Here is a 23,986-nt window from a genome sequence, read left to right on the forward strand (position 1 = left end):
CAGAGAAAGCCATAATTCAAAGAGATACATGTACCTCAGTGTTCACTGCAGGACTATTCACAATAGCCAAGACATGGAAGCAATCTGAGTGCCCACTGACAGAGGAACGGATGAAGCAGATGTGTACGCATATTCCATGGAATACTACTCAATCATAAAAAAGAGTGAAAGAATGCTATTTGCAGCAACATGGATAAGCCTAGAGATTATCATTCTAAATGAAGTACGTCAGACAGAGAAAGACAAACATCATATGATATCACTCATGTGTGGAATATAGTAAGGAGCTGGGGAGTAACACACACACAGTACTACATAAAAACTAGACAAACAACAAGGACAGGGAACACTACTCAATATTCTGAAATAACCCAAATGGGAAAGAATCTGAAGAAGAGTGGACATATGTATATGTGTACCTGAATCTGGTGTGCTGCAGTTCATGGAGCTGCAAAGCGTCAGACATGACTTAGTGACTGAACGATAGCTGAATCACTTTAATGTACACCCGAGGCTAATACAACAGTGTAACTATACCCCCCCACAATTTTTTTAAGTTCAACTTAGAGTCCTGAACCCTGGGTTACAGTTCCAGAGGCTTGGATTTCTTTGTTCAGGTTGGTTTATGTCTGTTTGTTCAGTTCAGTTCAGTCGCTCAGTCGTGTCTGACTTTGCGACCCCACGGATTGCGGCACTCCAGGCTTCCCTGTCCATCACCAACTCCTGGAGCTTGCCCAAACTCATGTCCATGAGCCAGTTGATGCCATCCGACCGTCTCATCCTTTGTCAGCCCCTTCTCCTCCTGCTTTCAATCTTTCCCAGCATCAAGGTCTTTTCCAGTGAGTCTGTTCTTCACATCAGGTGGCCAAAGTATTGGAGTTTTAGCTTCAGCATCAGCCCTTCAATGAACATTCAGGACTGATCTCCTTTAGGATTGACTGGTTGGATCTCCTTGCAGTCCAAGGGACTCTCTAGAGTCTTCTCCAACACCACAGTTCCAAAGCATCGATTCTTAGGCACTCAGCTTTCTCTATAGTCCAACTCTCACATCCATACATGACTACTGGAAAAACCATAGCTTTGACTAGATGGGCCTTGTTTGTTAGCATTGGCTAATAGAGGGAGGCTGTTGGATGACTGAAGGAAAACTTGTAAACCTGATTTAATGAAGGCCCTCTGGCTCAGGAGACAGAAGACACTGCTTCCTGATTGACAGTCGTTGCCCCCGTGACCTGTAGTGGTTTCACAGGAGTCCATCCCAGAAGAACATACCCTATGCCTGCGAGAGAGGAATTTCCAGCCAAGACACCTCTGTGGGATCCTTTTGCTCCCGTCATCCTGAGAGCAACCTTTCAAATGGGGAATGTTAACAGCACACCTGACTGTAGTCCCCTGGCATGTATTCTTGCAGAACTGGTCAGTGTTTAGCTATAAGCCAACAGAAATGAAGAAAATTATTTTCTCTGTACCACTGCCTGGCCCTGGTATTAGGTGAAATCTCAGGGAAAATGGCCAGAGAATGGGTCTTTGAACTATGGTACTATTTTAAAGTTAGACTTGTTTTATTAGAGGAAAAATGGGGTTAATCCCATCATACAATCATTCATGCCTTTATATTGGAATAAGAGTTTGCAGAAGAGGTGTGAGATTGTGGTTCAGAGGGAAGAACCTCAGAAAAAGCCTGTGTCCATCGAGTCAAAGCCAAACGACGACTGGCTGCCTGCAGATGCCCCTCCAGCAGCCCCTTGCATGGTCCCCCGCCCATGAAGGGGGTCTTCCTGTGAGCAGTGCAGAAGGTGCCAACAGCCCTCCCAGGGCTCCCCTTATCCGATCATCATAAAGGAACACTCTTTCCTCCCCGTACCCACCAGGGTGCTCAGTTTGCCCAGGGAGCACTCTACCCCAGGCAGGGCATTTCTACTAGGGCAGGTCCCAGAAGGCTTAGATGACTAAGCCCAACACAGGGGACCCTGACCAAGGCCAACACAAGTTTCCGCTTGAACTTGTGGAGAAATAATAAGCCATCTCACTAAGATGACCCTCAGAAAACAGAGAATCTCCTTACATGTTTTGCTACTCATCACCCTAACGGCTGCACGCAGGCCTTCATGAACACCCTCCTGTGGAGAAGCACAGGATGGTATTAGGGAAGGCTCTGAATCACACGGGAGAAGGAAATGGCAACCCACTCAGCATTCTTGCCTGGAGAATCTCAGGGACAGAGGAGCCTGGTGGGCCACAGTCCATGGGGTTGCACAGAGTCGGACATGACTGAAGCGACTTAGAATGCATGCATGCAGTGACTTAGAATGCATGCATGCATTGGAGAAGGAAATTGGCAACCCACTCCAGTGTTCTTGCCTGGAGAATCCCAGGGACAGAGGAGCCTGGTGGACTGCCGTCTGTGGGGTCACACAGAGTCGGACACGACTGAAACAACGTAGCAGCAACAGCCTGAATCATAACCAAATTGTCCAATCAGGACTTGGGAGGCATGGACCATGTCTGGAGCTGACCCAAAAGGGACCCCAGTGACCCAAGGGGATTGAGCAAGGCTGAACCATCATAAGGAATGTTTAATAACAGACCTCAACAGGGGTCCTGAACCAAACAGCTTGAACGAGATCCAGGAGTACAGCAAGGGCCCCAGGGGAACCCCCTCCTCTTCCCTGAGAGGGCTGAAGGCAGACAGATGATATACTGATGTGGATGTGGAGCACCCGGCTGGACCTGCCCTGAGGCCCTGTTCCCTTGTGGAGAACATTAAGTGCGCTCCCAGGTCAAGCCTCTGCCCTCCAAGCTGCACCTTTACAGTTGGAAGACCAAGCCTCACCAAGATGTCCTGAAGAAATTCTGCAAAAGGTAAGAGCAATGTTTGGAATGATGGAAGGCCAGAAAGAGCCAAGATGGCTGTCCCAGTAGCAGTAAAACTCTGTCCAGGGGACAAGGTGCCAAAGTTAAGTAAGTAAGTGAGTATCAGTCATTTAGTCATGTCTGACTCTTTGCCGCCCCATGAACTGTAATCCACCAGGCTCCTCTGTCCATGGGATTTCCCAGGCAAGAATACTGGAATGGGTAACTATTCCCTTCTCCAGGGGAGCTTCCTGACCCAGCAATTAAACCCAGGTCTCCTGAATTGCAGGTGGATTCTTTATACTATAAGCCTTCAAGGAAGTCCAAATATAAAGCAACAGGCATCTAAAGAGGCACATGAAGGAGGGTATAAAGCCTCTGACAATCACCTTCTTTAAATATCAATTATTCAGACCTTGTTGATCTTCATGTAACACTTCCATCCCATCCATGCAAAAACCCAGGACCAGAGATAACTATTCTATTCAGGATTTGAAGGCCATTAAGCAAATTATAGAGGAAATAATGTGGTGATGTCAAAACCGAAGATGTTGCTTACAACTTTATCTGGAGACTTTTGCTAGTTTATAGTTCTGGACTTCAAAAAAGATGTCTTTTACTGAATACCCCTAAGTCCTGAGTCCTGGGGGTTTGCCTTTGAATGGGACGATCCAGAGACTGATGTGAAACAACACTGCCGGATAGAACTCCCACAATGATTTAAGAACACCCCCACCATCTTCAGAGAAAGTTTCACCATGGACTTAAGGGATTTCCAAGTAAATGAGGGAGTCTTACTCCAATATGTGACTGAATAACTGCTAGTAGAACTAAGGAAGCTTAAGACCAAAATTATGAACTCCTTATTGCCAAATTCAGACTTAAATTGAAGGAAGTGGGGAAAACCACTAGACCATTCAGGCATGACCTAAATCAAATCCCTTATGATTATACAGTGGAAGTGAGAAATAGATTTAAGGGACTAGATCTGATAGACAGAGTGCCTGATGAACTATGGACGGAGGTTAGTGACACTGTACAGGAGACAGTGATCAAGATCATTCCCATGGAAAAGAAATGCGAAAAAGCAAAATGGCTGTCTGAGGACACCTTACAAATAGCTGTGAAAAGAAGAGAAGCAAAAAGCAAAGGAGAAAAGGAAAGATATAAGCATCTGAATGCAGAGTTCCAAAGAATAGCAAAGAGAGATAAGAAAGCCTTCTTCAGCAATCAATGCAAAGAAATAAAGGAAAACAATGGAATGAGAAAGACTAGAGGTCTCGTTAAGAAAATTAGAGATACCAAGGGAACATTTCATGCAAAGATGGGCTCTATAAAGGACAGAAATGGTATGGACCTAACAGAAGCAGACTATTAAGAAGAGGTGACAAGAATACATAGAAGAACTGTACAGAAAAGAGCTTCATGACCCAGATAACCATGATAGTGTGATCACTCACCTAGAGCCAGACATGCTGGAATGCGAAGACAAGTGGGCCTTAGAAAGCATCACTACGAACAAAGCTAGTGGAGGTGATGGAATTCCAGTAGAGCTATTTCAAATCCTGAAAGATGATGCTGTGAAAGTGCTGCACTCAATATGCCAGCAAATTTGGAAAACTCAGCAGGGGCCACAGCACTGGAAAAGGTCAGTTTTCATTCCAATCCCAAAGAAAAGCAATGCCAAAGAATGCTCAAACTACAGTACAATTGCACTCATCTCACATGCTAGTAAAGTAATGCTCAAAATTCTCCAAGCCAGGCTTCAGCAATACATGAACCGTGGACTTCCAGATGTTCAAGCTGGTTTTAGAAAAGGCAGAGGAACCAGAGATCAAATGGCCAACATCCACTGGATCATCGAAAAAGCAAGAGAGTTCCAGAAAAACATCTATTTCTGCTTTATCGAGTATGCCAAAGCCTTTGACTGTGTTGATCACAATAAACTGTAGAAAATTGTGAAAGAGACAGGAATACCAAACCACCTGACCTGCCTCTTGAGAAACCTATATGCAGGTCAGGAAGCAACAGTTAGAACTGGACATGGAACAACAGACTGGTTCCAAGTAGGAAAAGGCATACATCAAGGCTGTATATTGTCACCCTGCTTATTTAACTTATATGCAGAGTACATCATGAGAAACACTGGACTGGAAGAAGCACAAGCTGGAATCAAGATTGCTGTGAGAAATATCAATAACCTCAGATATGCAGATGACACCACCCTTATGGCAGAAAGTGAAGAGGAACTAAAAAGCCTCTTGATGAAAGTGAAAGAGGATAGTGAAAAAGTTGGCTTAAAGCTCAACATTCAGAAACCGAAGATCATGGCATCTGGTCCCATCACTTCAGAGGAAATAGATGGGGAAACAGTGGAAACAGTGTCAGACTTTATTTTTTTTTTGGCCTCCAGAATCACTGCAGATGGTGATTGCAGCCATGAAATTAAAAGATGCTTACTCCTTGGAAGGAAAGTTATGACCAACCTAGATAGCATGTTGAAAAGCAGAGACATTACTTTGCCAACAAAGGTCCGTCTATTCAAGGCTATGGTTTTTCCAGTGGTCATGTATGGATGTGAGAGTTGGACTGGGAAGAAAGCTGAGCACCGAAGAATTGATGCGTTTGAACTGTGGTGTTGGAGAAGACTCTTGAGAGTCCCTTGGACTGCAAGGAGATCCAATCAGTCCATCCTAAAGGAGATCAGTCCCAGGTGTTCATTGGAAGGACTGATGCTAAAGCTGAAACTCCAATCTTTGGCCACCTCACGCGAAGAATTGACTCATTGGAAAAGACCCTGATGCTGGGAAGGATTGCGGGCAGGAGGAGAAGGGGATGACAGAGGATGAGATGGCTGGATGGCATCACCAACTCGATGGACATGAGTTTGAGTGAACTCTGGGAGTTGGTGATGGACAAGGAGGCCTGGCGTGCTATGATTCATGGGGTCACAAAGAGTAGGACACGACTGAGCGACTGAACTGAACTGAAGACCAAAATATGATTAGATAAAGTTTGCAAGGGAAGAGCACACAATTTCTCAACCAACTCTAAACTAGTTAGTGTTTGAAGTATAAAAAAGACAAAGAAATTTACTGCCAGATGGAAGAGAGACATTAACTAGGGTGACTGCAGCCACCCCCAGAAGGCACTTGTGAGGATTCCTAGGAATAGCTGAGTATTTCATCTCTGGACTCCTGATCTTGGACTCAGCCAAACACAAACATGAGGCTCTTAAAGGAAATGACAATAAGCCATTAAGTTGGACTCTGAGCTGTCATAATGTGTTCCACACCACCAAGGAGAAACTTTTAAGAGCCCAGCATTTGGTTTCCAGGTATTTTGTCCATGAAAGAGCGCGTGAGTCCTGGTGCTAACTCAACGCTGCTGCTGCTGCTGCTAAGTCGCTTCAGTTGTGTCCGACTCTGTGTGACCCCATTGATGGCAGCCCACCAGACTCCCCCGTCCCTGGGACTCTCCAGGCAAGAACACTGGAGTGGGTTGCCATTTCCTTCTCCAATGCATGAAAGTGAAAGGTGAAAGTGAAGTCGCTCAGTCGTGTCTGACTCTTAGCAACCCCATGGACTGCAGCCTACCAGGCTCCTCTGTCCATGGGATTTTCCAGGCAAGAGTACTGGAGTGGGTGGCGATACCATCAGAAGGCCTGTAGCTTACTTTTCTAAACAATTGGGCACCTACATCAAGGCTTGCCAGTTTGCCTCTGGGCTGTGATTGCAACCTTTCACGAGGGGCTGAAAAATAAACCCTCGGCACCCTCCACATCATGCTCTGCCTTTACTGGGACAAAACAGTGAATGTGGGCTTTCTTCAGGGAGACGGGGCAAAGACCAGGGCACACCACTTGACATCCTGAATGTCACCTTATAGGCAGTATCGACTCTAAACCCAGCCATTCTGCTCCCTAGAATAACAGGAGAGTCTGCTCACAACTGTATGCAGATAACTGAAGACCTGAGCTGACTGGTCAGCCTTTAGAAATACTCTCGGATGGGACCAGTTTCACAAACGAGGAGGTGTGCAGTTGCAGCTCATCAGGAAGCCCTGGAAGCAGAAGCCATCCTCTGGGTCCATCCGCCCAGAGCTCTGCTCTCATCATCTCCTGCCCTGAGCCTAGGAGTGACCACACATCCTGACTCCAAGTCGGCCTTCTCCGTCATATGTGTGCATGGGGCCACCTGGAGAGAGAGGTCCACTGATGTCAGGAAGGAGAGAAATGAAACACACAGAGGAGACAGCACCCTTTATTATTAATAAATGCTGTTAAAATGCCAGGAGGAGCAGCTGTTGGGTGCTGCTTGGGTCATTCAAAATGGATCATCACTTAACTAAAGGAAATAATTAGGTGGATCTGGCGGCACAACAAGTATCCAGAACCAAAGACCCAGATCCAGAGACCCTACCACTAACTCTGAGTGTGGACCATCCTCGATGAAGCCTCAGATCTGGAAATGGATCATCCAGAGAGCATGCGTGGGGAGTTCATGCAGACTCTGGGGATTTAGATGGCGCTCAGGATGAACAGCCACAGAGGCCAGGTTTATGATGAGTTTATCCCAAACATTTAATGGACAGAATTTTACTCATCTACACCAAGGAACCCATGATGGGAGGGCTGCGAAATGTCATGGACTCCAGCAGTTCATTGTTGGTCCACAAACGCAAATGAGCATCCAAAAGGTAATCCAAATTGCTGAGCTGCACCAGAAACAATCCTAAAACTGGGCCACCCTGATGATAAGAGGGATACATGCCCAAGGGACAGAACCAGAGGATGGTGGCTAAAGAGATTTCACTGTACACTAAGTGCCAGGGACACTGTAGAAACGTCTAGATGCTGGTGATGCCATCACGGTGGCAAGGCTTTCCCACATAGGACAGAGAATGGTTCTGCAGTAACAAAGGCCTTCCTCTGAGAAATAAACCCTTGTATGGGGTCGCCTCTTCTGATTCAAAGTGACAACAGAGGAGCTCTCATAGATGAGGTGACCCAAAGGTGTCAAGGCCCTTGGAACCTGATGAAGCTCATGCTTCTTGGAGACCTCAGTCCATGGGGAAACAATGAATCATTCCTTCAAAAAGACAGTCGCCAAGACAAGCCAAGAAGCCAGAGTAACCTGGGATAAGGTCTGACCAGCTGCCCTGCTGAGGGTCAGAGTGGCCGTGAAAATGAGCTCCTATTGAGCCTGTATGCAGTGTTCTACGGGAGACCTTCCTGAAGGTCTCAGTGGTAACAGCATTACACTTGATAAAATGTGTACAGCGTCTCGGTGCTGTCTTCTCTTCTACACATAAATATGTGTCTAGCCCATTAGGGTTTCCCACGATGTCCCCTTGCACTGCACAAGCCCCAGGACTGTATCCTCCTCACACCTGGACAAACATGCCTGCACGGGTGCAATAGCCCCTGTGACATCCTTCTGGTTACACATCCTCCAGGAAAGCTAAAGTAGTCACACCCTGGCCACCCCACTCCCACGTACTTTTAAGTAATTCTTCAAAAGGAAACAGCTAAGACTCCGCCTGGCCAAGACGAGAAGACAGTAGCATCTCAGAAGCAGACTATTTTGACCTAAGAGTCTGGTACAGGCCTACATAAATCCAAATTCAATCACTAAAATGTTAAAAAACAGGTTTTCATGGATTCCCAAAGAAATAAGGTCTGTTTTGAAGGACTGTTAAAGTTAGGAGCCATAGGATCTCAGGGTTAATCCTCTTACTCATCAAATTCTGTCCTCATTGTCCATTTCCTACATTTAAAGAGCACCGCCCGCCCCGCCCCCGACTCACAGGATGATTGCTTGAGACTTCAGAGTTCAAGGTGGGACACGCAAATATTTATTAGGTAAGTGCAAAAAAATTTCATTCTTCTTATAAAAACCCACATCCCTCATCAGCAGGAAGTAGCTAGCAGAGGCCCTGACCCCTACTTCCCTCAAGACTGAGGCGTGAACAAAGAAAAAGCAGGTAAAATATCACCGAGCTTAAACGGACATAGCTCCTTGCATAGGTGTATTGAGGAAATTTGCAGTTATTGTAGGGAGACCGCACTGTGCAAGTTCAAGATGGGTCCCCACCCCAACGCCCCCCACCCCATGCCCCTCCAACCCCCTGCTCCCCAGCCATCTCCAGGACGACCACAAACCCAGCATTTTCAGTCTGCAGATATCAGAACATAGAAAAGCTGCCACACTTGAAGGAGGCCCTAAGTGAGGATGACCCAGCTCCAGCAGGAGGTGCAAACTGTGGACTGTCATCAAGGCAGCTTCCAAGCTTGAAATTTCCTAGACCCTTAAATTCCACCCTGATCCCTGGATCGAGAACCAGATTTGAGCCTTGGCTCCTGTCTCCCTGCTGGTCCAACTTGCAATGGAGCTTTTCCTTTCCTCAAAAGCCAGGGCCATAATGCTTACTTCTGTGTGCTTAGGGAGCCAAGCCCTTGCCTTGTAACAGAAATCTGTTCTCTCACGCTAAAGTAAGAGTGAAGTCCACGCAAAGCGTCTAGCTCCGCAACCAGAGTCCTACCTGACCCGAGGAGGTGGGTTCCCAGCGACTCTGCACTCCAGGTGGACCCGACTACCTTCTGCCACTTCTTGGCTCCGCAGCTTCTGGATGAACCGGGGAGCAGCTGGAGGGTGGTGGGCGCTGTGGGGTGGTGGGCACGAGTGGCTGCGGCTGGGCCGGGCCACATCCTGGGCCACTGGGGGGTGATGCCCAGGCTCTGGGGACCTGGCCCCAGCCTCCATGTCTTGCCGGTCCCGGGTGGGGTGATGCCCGGGCGACGGGGCCCTGGCCCCAGCCTCGACGTCCTGCCGGCCCCGGGTGGGGCTCCGGCTGGCCGAGGCGCTCCTCGGATCTGACGGCTGGTTCTTAGGGGATAGGTATCCGCTGTCTGGGGACGAGGACTCCCCGTCGGGGCTCCTGGTTCTGGGCTTGGCAGCTTCTCGGAAGATGGAGGTCAGCTCCTCGATGAGGGTGGCCGCCTTGTCATTCAGCGGGCTCTGGGGGCCAGCCCTGCCGGGCCGCGCGGCCCTGGGCTTGGCGCTGGCGCCGGGGGCCTTGGCCACCTGCTTCCCAGCCTTGCGCAGGCTCCGGATGTAGCTGGGCCTGGCCAGCAGGGGCGAGACTCCGGCCTTCCTCCGCGATGCGGGCGAGGAGATGCACTCAGCTTGCTCCACTGGCGGGGGCACAGCAGGTGCCCGCCTGCGGTCCCCAGGTGTCCCTGGGGACGCACGCTCGCCCCGCCGGGCCTCTGGAGAGGCCAGTGGCTTCCGGCGGCTCCTAGGCGAGGGGCTGCAGCGCTGCAGGACCTCCTCGCAGTCGCAGTCCTCCGGCTCGGAGCTGGCTATGGCTCTGCGGGCCAGGTCCAGACTCTTGTGGATCTCCTCCTGGCTGAGGAAGGCCGACAGCCCCGGGAAGAAGGCCGCATTCTCGCCGTCCTCCAGCAGGTCCGAGAGCGAGTCGTAGAAGGAGTCGTGGGAGGACGTCTCGGACATGGTGGAGAGGCGCTCATACACTCCGCCCGCTTCCACAGGAAGGCCGGTGTCGTGAACACAGGCTCTGAAGGACAGGAGACACACCTGCGTTAGTACGAACGACTGTGTGTGTGTGTGTGTGTGTGTGTGTGTGCACGCGCGCGTGCACACGTGTGACCATGGTACTACTCATCCACAAGTTGGGAGAAACATTAAGGGGAAAACATACTTTTAAAATCATTTTCCTCTATAAATTGGAAGAAGCGTCAAGCATACCTGTGTTTATCATTGACTGTTTTCCTAATTTTTAAATTCTGTTTTTATTTATTTGACCGTCTGGCTTGTGGGATCTTACTTCCGGAACCAGGGATGGAACCTGCTCTGCCTGCAGTGAAAGCACAGAGTCCTAACCACTGGACCCTCAGGGAAGCTCCTTGTTCATTCTTTTAATTTAATATTGGCCCCTGAGTGAATACTGAGCATCTCACGGTGCTGTGCTGTGCAAGTCGCTCAGTCGTGTCTGACTCTTTGTGACCCCGTGCACTGTAGCCCGCCAGGCCCTCTGTCCATGGGATTCTCCAGGCAAGAATACTGGAGTGGGTTGCCATGCGCTCCTCCAGGGGATCTTCCCAACCCAGGGATCAAATCCACATCTCTTGCATTGGAAAGAGGATTCTTTACAACTGGCACCTTGAGGAAGCCCAAGCATCTCACTAAAGCTCTTTAAATGATTCAGGAGGGTGACCCTGCCATTGGTGCTGTGAGTGGTCCAAGGCTTCTGTCTCTCAGGCTCTCCTCCATTGCTCCACCCACCTCTCTCTTTTTTAAAAAATTTAAATTTATTATTTTAGTTAGAGGCTAATTACTTTACAATATTGTATTGGTTTTCCATACATCAACATGATCCGCCACGGGTATACCCGTTCCCCATCCTGAACCGCCCTCCTCTGCCCTCCCTGTACCATCCCTCTGGGTCATCCCAGTGCACCAGCCCCAAGCATCCTGTATCCTGCACTGAACCTGGACTGGAAATTTGTTTCATATATGATATTATACATGTTTCAATGCCATTCTCCCAAACCATCCCACCCTCTCCTTCTCCCACAGAGTCCAAAAGCCTGTTCTACACATCTGTGTCTCTTTTGCTGTCTCGCATACAGGGTCATCATTGCCATCTTTCTAAATTCCATATATATGTGTTTGTATACTGTATTGGTGTTTTTCTTTCTGGCTTACTTCACTCTGTATAATAGGCTCCAGTTTCATCCACCTCATTAGAACTGATTCAAATGTATTCTTTTTAATGGCTGAGTAATATCCATTGTGTATATGTACCACAGCTTTCTTATCCATTCGTCTGCTGATGGGCATCTAGGTTGCTTCCGTGTCCTGGCTATTATAAACAGTGCTGCGATGGACATTGGGGTACACGTGTCTCTTTCACTTCTGGTTTCCTCGGTGTGTATGCCCAGCAGTGGGATTGCTGGGTCATAAAGCAGATCTATTTCCAGTTTTTAAGGAATCTCCACACTGTTCTCCATAGTGGCTGTACTAGTTTGCATTCCCACCAACAGTGTAGGAGGGTTCCCTTTTCTCCACACCCTCTCCAGCATTTACTGCTTATAGACTTTTGGATCACAACCATTCTGACTGGCATGAAATGGTACCTCATTGTGGTTTTCATTTGCATTTCTCTGATAATGAGTGGTGTTGAGCATCTTTTCATGTGTTTGTTAGCCATTTGTATGTCTTCTTTGGAGAAATGTCTATTTAGTTCTTTGGCCCATTTTTTGATTGGGTCGTTTATTTTTCTGGAATTGAGCTGCAGGAGTTGCTTGTATATTTTTGAGATTAGTTGTTTGTCAGTTGCTTCATTTGCTATTATTTTCTCCCATTCTGAAGGCTGTCTTTTCACCTTGCTTATAGTCTCCTTTGTTGTGCAGAAGCTTTAAAAGTTTAATTAGGTCCCATTTGTTTATTTTTGCTTTTATTTCCAGTATTCTGGGAGATGGGTCATAGAGGATCCTACTGTGATGTATGCTGGAGAGTGTTTTGTCTATGTTCTCCTCTAGGAGTTTTATAGTTTCTGGTCTTACATTTAGATCTTTAATCCATTTTGAGTTTATTTTTGTGTATGGTGTTAGAAAGTGTTCTAGTTTCATTCTTTTACAAGTGGTTGACCAGTTTTCCCAGCCCCACTTGTTAAAGAGACTGTCTTTACTCCATTGTATATTCTTGCCTCTTTGTCACCACCCACCTCTCTTACAGCTTGAATTTCATTGATGTTATGCGAATAGGAGTGTGTTGATATTTTAAGCAAATCAGACTCTGCTTATGTCACCCTGAAGCACAAAATGCACTGTGATTTGCTTTCATTAGTGTTTAGTTTCTGATGAAATTCTGATCACACGTGCTTCAGCTGCTGAAGCCCTCGTGCCTTAGGGTCAGTGCTCCGCAACGAGAGGAGCCGCCGCAATGAGAAGCCGAAGCAGCGCAGTGAAAACCCAGTACAACTGAAAATAATAAATTAAAACAACCAACACGCCATGCAAACAGAAGACCGAAAAACTGGCAGGCCTGGTTTAGAAAGAAAAAAAACTGAGGGGGAAGCCAAGACTCCACCCCATATGATGACCCACACTGTTCGTCTCACACTTGTGGTTTTAAAGAGGTGCCACTTGATGGGATCCGGTTGTCTGAATCAGGTGTTGCTTATAAACTGCTTGCACAGTGAAAGAAAAATAATAGCAGGAGGGCATATATAGTCCAGGTTTAATCTGTGACCCCAATATTGCTGCTAAAACATGCACAGAACTCAGGAAAGCGCTCATAATGTGGTTGGAAGGAGAGGTTTCTACGTGGCCCAAACTCACCAGAATAGTATGCCTCAGAGATTTCCGTATTATTCAACCAACGCCCAAATTAAGAGGCTGTGGGGTTGCTAAGAGTCAGACATGACTAAGCGACTTCACTTTCACTTTTCACTTGCATGCACTGGAGAAGGAAATGGCAACCCACTCCAGTGTTCTTGCCTGGAGAATCCCAGGGACGGGGAAGACTGGTGGGCTGCCATCTATGGGGTCGCACAGAGTCGGACACGACTGAAGTGCCTTAGCAGCAGCAGCAAGCAAAGAAGTACAACTGCAGACATCTCCATTATAGTCCCGAGGTTTCACGGCTTGTTCCCCACAGTGCTTCTGGCAATTGTGTGTTGGTGAGAAGACACAGACAATGCAGCATACCACGAGTGCTGGTGGCACACGGAGGGGCAGGTGGCCCAGCCTGAGGAGGCGCGACTGCCACTCAAGGAGCTGCAGGAGGAGCTGGGGCAGGCCTCTTGGTGCCCTGGTGGAGAGGGTGACCTACGACTGGGAGACGGGCGTCTTCAGGACCCCCAACACCTACTACAGGGGCAGCTACTTCAAGGCACTTCAAGAGCCTCATCTGTGATCCCTGGGCCTGACACACAATGAGGCAGAAAAACAGAAAAGCCTTGAAGTTTGGAGCAGAGAAAGGTTTACTGCAGGTCCTGTAAGGTGATGAGTGGCTTCTGCCTTAAAAACTGCAAACGCCAACAGCTCTCAGCAGAGCCCACATCTCGGAAAGGGGAAGGAGGGTGTGGTGAGTTGTGGCAAATGTCTTGGTGTCAGAGCCTGTGTTTTTGAGGCAGGGCACCGTCACAGTACTCTTGTAAATGTCCACCAAACCAACTTTCCTCTCTGATCTGACAAGAAAGGCCAGGTCTCCAGGCGCAGCAGTCACCCTCCCCTGCCCCAGTCCTGGCCAAGAGAAGGCAGAGTTCAGACAGTGCTTCTCAGGGCCACGTCCCCAGACCCGTCCAGCGGTCACGGCTGAGGGGGCCAGGTACCTAGGATCCAGCTGGCCTCAGGCTCCTCAGGACGCCCAGATGTCGGGGCAGGTCCCATGCAGATGGGCAGTGCCATCAGATCACAGAGGTGGGGATGGGGAGAGGGTCACCGCCACCTGGAGGTCTGGTCTTGGCCAGCGGCCTTGGTGAGGCTCTGGAGCCCTCAGGACAGAGCCCTCAGACTGCTCCTGGGCCCCCAGCTCATCCGCTGGCCTGAGGCTGGGTGAGAAGACAGACCCACCTCTTATCTCACTGCTCAGCCTGACGACCACCGCTCCCCGACGGGACGGCTGGCTGAGTGGGCCACTAAGGGCTGCTCACTGACCGGGCCTGGTCCCTTCACGCCTCCAACTCAGATGGGTATCCCCGCGGCCCTTGCCTTTCCCGGCCTCCCGCTTTCACTACGTCGTGGAGGAGTTGGCGGGTGGAAAGGTGTTGGGCTCGCTGAGGGGGCAGGTGGTGCTTTCCGTGTGGGTCGCACCGCTCAGAGGACGGCTGCCCGCTGTGGGGTGGGGGATGGAGACGCGCACGTGCCGGGTCTGGTACACGTCGGAGTGCGCAGCTTGGTCACGGGCTGAGAGGCCATAGGGAGGAAGGGCGCCGTAGGTGAACTAGAGCCAGGCACAGGCAGCCCGGAGCGCGCCGCTGATGGTGACGGACGCTGCGGGCCCTCAGAGGGGCCCACCCGGGCGTCGGCGAGCGCTCAGCGCGGGGTGGGGCCTCGGGGCCCCGCGCCCAGAACAGCCGCCGCGCTCGCTGCACCGGCCGCGGCCCTCCCCGGCCCCGGCCCGCCCCAGCCTGTCCGAGCCTCGGGGCCCCACGCGGAGTCGACACACTGACCTGCAGTCACCTCTTCTCTCTCCCTTGCTTCACTGGGAATCAAAATAAAGCGACTTTATGGGGGCCCAAACGGAAAGAAATGCAACTCACTGAAAAGCAAGTAAAGAGGGCGCGAGGTGAGTGTCCGCTGCAAAGCAGCGTGGACGCGGGCAAGTCTGGGTGAGGCTCCCGCACGTCTGTACGTCTCTGCCCGCTCTGTTCTTTCTGAGGGAGGCAGAATCTCCTCAAGATCCTTCCGCTTCCCCTCCATCTCCTTCGTGTCTTCCCTGTCAGTGGTTTAGTCGCTTGTTTTCCTCGAGAGCCTGTGGGTCCGGCCTACTCAGGAGGAGAAACGTCTCCTGCGGGGTTTGGTCACTCATCCTTTCCCAGAGTGCAAAGTGGGCATAAATTCCGTTGACAACTGTTTTTTCCTCACTGACTATGCAGAGAAGAAGGTGAGCCAGGCAAGGTTCGTCCTCTGTCAGAAACCTTGATCCAGGAAGAGGGATTAGGCAAGGCCAGATTTCACTCATTGGAGAAGGAAATGGCAGCCCACTCCAGTGTTCTTGCTTGGAGAATCCCAGGGACGGGGGAGCCTGGAGCTGCAGTCTGTGGCGTCGCGCACAGTCGGACACGACTGAAGTGACTTAGCAGCAGCAGAGAAACCAAAGAGGAAGGGGGAGGGACGTGGTGATGGCTATTGACACGGGAGCTCTGACGGTGGGAGAGGTCACACAAGTTTGGCCATGTCAGTCCTTTGCTCCCTTTTCCCCAGGGGGGCCCCCCGCCCCATAAGAGGAGGCCCACATGTAGGAGGCAGGCTCCTTGTGCACTCCTGGGTGGTCAGTGAAACGTGAAATCTCAGGTCTCATGCCCCACGTCACTCGGACAGGTCCTGTGTCCCTGTGCCCAGCCGTCCATTCCCTGCTGTGAACAGCTGTATTCTTCCACATCCCCATGCTTTGCACATTCAGTTTCTTTGCCCTTCCTATCTGTTCTGTGTTTCCAACTCCAGCTCGTTGAAAACTGTACTTAATTTCACTTTTTGTTGGTGACCGCCCGGTCAATCAAATCCACTCCTTCTGAGGGCTTTCCTGGTGGCTCGGTGATAAAGAATCCACCTGCCAATGCAGGACTTACAGGTTTGATCCCTGTGATAGGAAGGTCCCCTGGAGGAGGCAGTGGCAACCCACTCCAGTATTCTCGCCTGGAGAATCCCATGGACAGAGGAGCCTGGCAGACTATAGTCCCCATGGTTGCAAAGAGTCGGACATGACTGAGGGACTCAACAACAACCTTCTTTGCAGGTATTTTGCCATACACTCATTTTATTGAACTATAAGTGTGAGTTAAGAGCCCTGTGATGGTCAGGAAAGCAGGTGTGTGAGATAAGTGTGTGACAGCCTCTGTGTGGCGGACATCTGGCAGGGTGTAGGTCACGATCATGGTAGTTGAGGAAGAACCAAGTTGGTGTTTGAACCGGGTTTGCCTCCTGGGTGGGATTTGACAGGAGAGGGAGCCACACGGCCATGGCATATGCAGACCTGTCTGTGACCTCCTCTTGCTCTCAGCCCCTGGCCCCAAACTCCTCCCTGGGCTGGGATCTCTTCAGTGAGGAGGCGTTCTGCTCTTTGTCTGGTTTTGTCACCTGTCTTATCAGTGGTCACTCAACGCCTGGGCTTTGCTTTCTGAGAAGGCCTTGATAAAGTAATCAGTGTTGCATGTTTATAGCCATTAACAAGTACACACAAAATATATATAGGTGTTACCATTCAGAAACAAAAGTGGTAGGTCTGAAAAAAAAAAAAAAAACCACACCTTATTTATAGAGACAGTGATTTTTATGGTTTTCATTACCACCAAGAAAAGTTTGTTGTGAAAATATTCAGAACCAGATAGATATTCCTTTTCTGGCACCTCTACTATTAGATGAGGGGAATTCTTTGAGTGTTGATACCCTTCATCATGGGTCCCAGCAAGTTCAGAGTTAAATTCTCAGTCATAGAAATACAAATGTTTTTAGTCAAAGCATGTTTCTGCCTTACTTTCTTATTCATCAGCAATGATTCTCTGAGTGCCTACTACATGCCTCTTTTGCAGGCTGGGGACACAGCCATGAGGAAAGGGGGCTTCTCTGCCCTAAGGAGCTGCCATTTTAATAGGGAAAAATAAAAAGTGGAAGGCTCCACTGTTGGCTCAGACAGTGGAGAATCTGCCTGCAATGCAGGAGACCCAGGTTCAATCACTGGGTTGGGAAGATCCCCTGGAGGAGGGAATGGCAACCCACTCCAGTACTCTTGCCTGGAGAATCCCATGGACAGAGGGGCCTGGTGGGCTACAGTCCATGGGGTCGCGAAGAGTCAGACATGACTGCGTGACTGTAAACACACGCAAAAACTAGGAAACAGAAAATGTCAGCTTCTGATTTCTTAGGCTTGGTTTGGTAGCCAATCTTTTGTCAGTTGATCTTGGGAAATTGTAATGTGTTTTCATCTGTCGGATCATCTTCCAAAGTTGTTAGGGAACAAGTGAAGCGGGACGGGCTGGATGGGTGTTTGCAGGCTGCCATTGGTGTCCACAGACCACGGCTGTCCCACTGTGGAGGCGGGGTGAGAGCAGGAGGACACTTTAGCCCAGCGGTGCTTCGGACTCTTGAACTGTGCAGTGGAGGAGCTGCGGGCACCCTCCTCCAGCCGGTGGTGCTGATAGTCACACGTGATGCCAAACTCTCAGTCATGAGCAAACATTCAGTAAGGCACAGGTTCGGGAGGGTCTGAAAAAAAACACTAGGAGGCATCATAGCTGCCTGTCCGCCTTGACCTTCGGCAGGCAGCTCTCCACAGCTGGCTTATCCCCAAGGAAGCATTGCTGTCAGGCGCTAGCTCCCGTGGCCACCTATGGCGTTGCGTCCCTTTGCATATTTCATCCATTCTTAAGGAATTTCATGCCACTCAATTTATAGGGTGTTTCTACCTGTTAATTTTATGGTGCACAACTTCTCTCTAAGTTCACATTATCTGGCCTGTTGGACACATATTCAACTATGAAGTATAGAGCCTATAAGTAAGTTTTCACTGAACTTTCTTACGCATATCACATTCTGACGTAAGCAATTTTCTCTTCTTAAATTGTCTCAGCATTGCTACCTTGGTGTTTGGGAAAACATTTATTTTTGAGTTCCTCAACATGTAATAGACATATAAATGTATATGATTTCACAGATGAATGCACAACTAATAGAAAAGACAGAAAGATAGATTTTTAAATTATGAATGACATTTGTGTTTAGAGTTGCTGGCCTTGGGGGGTGATTATCTGGAAACAAGATCTGTGCTGTCCAGGATAACCTTCTGTTTTGTGGGTCAGAAAAGACTTGTGGACCCCTCCTGCACCATCTCCAGAGGCAGGCAGATTGGCTGCTGAAATGTATTGATAAAAAAATTCCCTGACTGAGAGGTTGAGGAAAACTAAGCACCTCATGAGAAGCAACAGAGTCTTGGAGGGAGGAGAATTCAGTTGCAGACAGTAAAAGCTCACCTTCCCCAAGGAATGCATTTCCAAGTTATGAGCTGAAGGCTTTCCCAAACTGATGATCTGACTTGCAGTGGTTGGACAGATCAGCTTTACAGTGCTATGAAAGTGATAGGCCTTCAGTAGAAATTGTACTTGGAAGTTTGAACTTGTTTCTTTTCCCAGGCCAGTGACATAACCCCGTCCTCTCTGGAAATGCTGGGAAGTGGCCGCTGTGCCCAGTCAGCCCCATGATCATGAGGGTAAACAACTTACATCTCTCTGGACCCAGACAGCCCCTCTGCTTTTCACTGTCAGTTCAGTAGTCAGTGACTTACACAAGATACTCAACACTTTATTGAAAAGCAGGCTTTGTGTTAGATGGTTTTGCCCAGCTGCAGGCTGATGGAAATGTTCTTGGCACACTGCAGGTGAGATAGGCCAGAACCTGAGACCCTTTGCTCTAGTGCTTGCATCTGGACAATCATCTCCAGCAACAAAATACAAACAAACTATAAGGGCCTAAAAAATACTGCATGAGTGACTGGGGCAAATTATGGACGTGCATGCTCAGTCGCTTCAGTCATGTCTGACTCTTGTGAACTTACGAACCATAGCCCACCAGGCTCCTCTGTCCATGGAATTCTCCAGGCAAGAATACTGGAGTGGGTTGCCTTGCCCTCCTCCAGGGGATCTTCCTGACCCAGGGACGGAACCCACTTCTCTTACATCTCCTACGTTGGAAGGCAGGGTCTTTACCACTAGTGCTCCCCGGGAAGCCCTAAAGTATGGATGGCAAGGTACAAAGATACCGCAAAGCCCAACTGCCACTTCTGAAGCATTTGAAACACAAGCAGGTACACGCACATGCCCTCTGCACACACCAACACCGGAGGGGTGGGCGAGCCACCCAAGCCACCCTTCCAGCTCGAGCCCTGGACACTCCACTCCCCTCACCCCATGTAACGGGGCAGCTTGACCACCCCGCCTAGGGAGCAAGTGAGCAAGGGAACCTGTTGTTTGTTCTTGATCCCTGCCACTGCAGCAGAGGCCCTAGTAAAGCCTTGTTTGACTTTCTCCTCAGGCCTCTCATCAATTTCTGTTAATTAAGGAGGCCAAGAGCCCTGGTTAGTAACAAGGGTGGGATGTGCTGGTAGGTAAGTGAGGTGTATTCAAGGTATTTTCAACTTGGGATGGGTGTGCTGGGAGCGAGCCCCATATAAGTCCAGGAAAATCTGTAGTGAACCATTGGATCCTGAGAAGAATAGGGTAAACACTGTTTTTCTTTTGATTATTTTGATTATCCAACCTAAGGCATACAAACATCCAGTTGTTTGACCAAAGTTGAACCGGCAAGAAATAGACTTACAGTTGAAACCTGAGTGGAACTGCCACGTCGTCTTTTCCCAGTGAGCACATTACAGATATTTACCTGAATAATTTAGATAAAGGGAGCACTTTTGCGGTAGTTTATGGAATAGCTTGCAGGTTGATGAGCTACTACAATTTTGAAGGGGAAAAGTCTTTGGTGTTAGAAAAAGACTGACAGGCAGCAAGGATCACTCAGTATTCTGAACCACAGGGGCCAGGTCCTTTAGAGAGTGCCGACAGTGGTGGCAACATTTCACAGGGCATTTAAAAGTACATAGATACTTAGATATAAATACACAGGAAGGTTGCAAGATTGGGAATCAGGCAGTGGGCGCTGATTACATCTGTGGTGGGTAAGGAGTTGTGCAGTTAGGAGACTCTTTGGTTGCTGTTATCTTTGGGGTGGGAGTGAAAATTCTGAGTGATTTCAATGTTTAATTTAGCATTTTGCTTTCTATTTATTTTCCTATTTAAACAGTTACTAAAAGTATTAAAAACTATTGGTATAAAGATTCAGGACTAAAAATATTTTTAAATAAAACCCAAACTATTAAAACCAAATTTGAAAAAGCTTTAAAACTTTTTTTCTTGTTCTGGAAGCATGTGCAGTTCCTATATGAAATTTCTTCCTTCTGTTGAATTAACTTTTTTAGGTTAGGTCCAACATGGAGCTGCTCCTGCCTGGGGCCCATGTCAGCAAACCGAAGCACGGGGAACTTCTGTGTCCTTAAGGACGCTCTCTACTTAGTCGCTCAGTCATGTCCAATTCTCTGCAACTCCATGGACTGTGTTCCACCAGGCTCCTCTGTCCATGGGATTTCCCAGGCAAGAATACTGGAGAGGGTTGTCATTCCCTTCTCCAGAGGATCTTCCTGACCCAGGAATCAAATCCATGTCTCTAATATCTCCTGCATTGGGTTCTTTACCATCTGAGCCACCAGGGAACCCCAAGACTACTGGGCTACTACTATCTCCTGGAGAAGAGACTGCTATCTCTTCTCCAGGGGAACTTCCCGACCCAGGAATCGAACTGGGTCTCCTGCATTGCAGGCAGATTCTTTACCAGCTGAGCTACCAGAGACACTCTGCTTGAAATATTTGCATGCGGTCAGCCAGCCCCAAGCCAGGCCAGCCCTGGCTTCCCAATTTATCTCCTTGATCGTCTCACCACAAACAACAGTGACTCTGCACCCCCAGCCAATCAAGTTATTTCCATTTTTCTCTTCCCTGTTCTCTTCCTATAAAGTTTCGTGCCTTCCTCCTCAGGGTGCAGCTCTTCCAAAACAGGCTGTCCACTTCATGAAGGGTCAAACAAAGTGTGTTTATGTTACCTCAGTTGTCTTCTTTAATCATCATTTATTTGTTTTTTAATTTCTCCAAAGTTTTTATTTGATCAGGTCTTCCCAGGTGGCGCTAGTGGTAAAGAATCTGCCTACCAATGCTGGAGACGTAAGAGATGCAGGTTCCATCCCTTGGTCAGGAGGATCCCCTGGAGAAGGAAATGGCAGCCTGCTCCAGTATTCTTGCCTGGAAAATCCCTTGGACAGAGGAGCCTTATGGGCTGCAGTCCATGGGGGCGCAAAGGGCTGGATGTGACTGAGCGCACACACACACCACTGCATGTAACTGCTTTACAATGTCGTGCTAGTTTCTGCTGTACAACAAAGTGAATCAGCTATGTAATCATCATTTTAAAATCAGTCCTCCCTCCCTTCCTTTCTTACTTTGTAATGTTCTTTTTACCAAGGGCCCTATAGGACAAAAGGCAAATAGGAAAACTTTTTGATGCAAAAAAAAAAAAGAACAACAATTTTATCAACTATTTCTTAATAAACACATGTGGATTCCACTCTTTCCTAATCTTTAAGCAAGTTGTCATCACAGGGAGGCATGGCATATTTTTTCTCCAGCTTTAAATACTCCCAGACAGTATATTGTATCTCAGCTTCAGAGACATAACATAATAGCTGGTTTCATGCCCACAACAGTTATATGAAGTGTTTCCAGAGAAAGTGTTTCCAGTTACTGGTGTCCTCTTCAGATACCATCTTATCCACCATATCGAATCTGTGGGAGCTGCTCTACTGGAATTTAACTGGGGCATAGCCGTCACCTCCAGATGCCTGAATTACTAGCTAGAGCTCAGATATCACAGTTCCCTTTGATGTCACACACACACACACACACACACACACACACACACGTATCAGTGAAGTGCAGGCTCTTGTCTTGGCTTTGGAGATTTCAGCTGGTATCTCTTTAAGTATGTGTCAGATTTATTTTGAATCTTGACTAATTCTACCCTCTACATTTAAACAAAAATGAGGTAAGGAAATCAAAGTGATTGTAACTGTCCCATGTAATCCAGATTTCTCTTCTACTGTTAAGTATGCTCTGACCCTTTCAGCTTTAGCAACACACAGTGGTTTGGACGGAGCTAAGATGGGGACCCTAAGTCATTCCAGACGTGGGAATGCAGAAGGACAGATCTGTGTTCTAGGAAGATGAAATCATGCATTCACAGAGTACATACTGCCTAAAGAATCTCTTAGGCCTTGTCTGCTGTTTATAATGGAGGAGGAAATGGCAACCCACTCCAGTATTCTTGCCTGGAGAATCCCCTGGACAGAGGAGCCTGGTGGGCTTCAGTCCATGGGGTCCCAAAGAGTCGGACCCCACGGAGCACACATGGGGATGGGCTGTTTGTAAAAGTTTGTCAGATAGACTCTGATGTTTAAAATATGGGTAATGGAGGTGCGTTCTGTCTTTGAGGAAAAAGTATATTGGAAAGTGTATCTATCCTGTAATAAGGATTTCATTTCTGCACATTCATGATCGAGGGAACTTGGTCAGTGTGAAATTGTCAGGCAGTGGGCTCTGGGTGTGGACACATTATTCATACTAGAAGGTAATTAGTATTTTTAGCAAATGTTGAAAAAGTAACATGAGCCTGAAATCATTCTGTATCAATGTCATCTATTGGATTCGAGACAATTTAATGTGTAACTTACAACAACATGATATAAAATTTTACTGTAAAACTTAAATTTGACTGTACTATAGTTTCCCTTGATAAGCCTAATCTTTAAAAAAAAAAAAAGGCAAGCTTTCTGCATAGATAGAATTTAAGATGTTTGCCTTTACTCTCAACATTTAAAAAGTTCTCTGAAAGTGTAATTAACAACTTAAAATGTTACTGCAACCTAAAGTATATAATTTGAAGCCATTTGTAGTTAGTTTAAGTAAAGGCAAGGTTCAAATTAACAGCATTCTTATTTTCTTTAAAACAAAGCGCAGACACAGACTTGATGAATGTTGGCTCCATCATTACATTTGATCCTTTTGGGATGAATAGCACCAATTTAGTTTAAGATTATTACAGACTAGGCAGCTCTCTGACCACATAGGTAGAAACAAAGCCTGCAGGTGAATCTTATATGGTCTCTGTTCTTGAGACGAGTACAGAATTCCCATTACTTATTCTCTCCAAATAAAAGAGAAATCAAGACATCTTCTAAACAGTGCTATATCTTCTGGCAAATGACTATAATGTTTTTAGCATTTAATGAAGAGTTTAAAAATATTGCCTTACTAGTTAGTACGTTAAGACACGTTTTACAGACCTTTTCGATCCTTGGCTCCTCGAGGACCCCCCAGAGGTGATGGCTCTCAGAGGACCGTTTCTTCTTTCCCGGGGGAGCAGAGGTGGCCTCGTCTCCTCGTGACACACTGCTCGGTCCGTGGTCACTTTGAGGCAACTGTGGCCTCAGATCCCATCTGTCCTGTCCTCCACTCAGCTATATTTGGTAACTGAACTCATGTTTCCGCAGACGGCCCTGGCCAGGGATTCCAGCAGCCCAGCTCCGAGGGCTGGGTTCTTAGAAATTAAAGGCTCTGGGTGTAGAGGGAACTATATTTATGGATCTAATAAACGTGGGATTTACGCGTGTTTCTCTGCTCTCTGACCTTGTGACTGGAAATCACCACTTGTCTTTTAAACATATTCTCAATCAATTAAAATGTGCAGTGTGTGAATCTAAGGAGAAAAAGCGACCCTCTTAAGGAAGGCTCT

General features: G+C 47.9%; 1 protein-coding gene across 5 annotated transcripts in view; it reads right to left on the bottom strand.

The window, feature by feature from the left end:
- The window catches only part of PALLD (palladin, cytoskeletal associated protein), a 374,395-nt gene extending 350,730 nt beyond the window's left edge, over positions 1–23,665 (bottom strand). For all 5 annotated transcript variants that reach the window (XM_042243570.2, XM_042243569.2, XM_042243568.2 and 2 more), the window contains exons 1-2: positions 23,538–23,665; positions 9,397–10,431 (exon numbers count right to left, since the gene is read on the bottom strand). In XM_042243570.2, the coding sequence (XP_042099504.1) occupies positions 9,397–10,367 (971 nt within the window). In that variant the 5' untranslated portion in view covers positions 10,368–10,431; positions 23,538–23,665. The remainder of the gene's footprint in view (positions 1–9,396; positions 10,432–23,537) is intronic.
- Positions 23,666–23,986: the final 321 nt, after the last annotated feature.

The sequence above is a fragment of the Ovis aries genome, chromosome 2, assembly GCF_016772045.2.
Source record: "Ovis aries strain OAR_USU_Benz2616 breed Rambouillet chromosome 2, ARS-UI_Ramb_v3.0, whole genome shotgun sequence".
Classification (NCBI taxonomy): domain Eukaryota; kingdom Metazoa; phylum Chordata; class Mammalia; order Artiodactyla; family Bovidae; genus Ovis; species Ovis aries.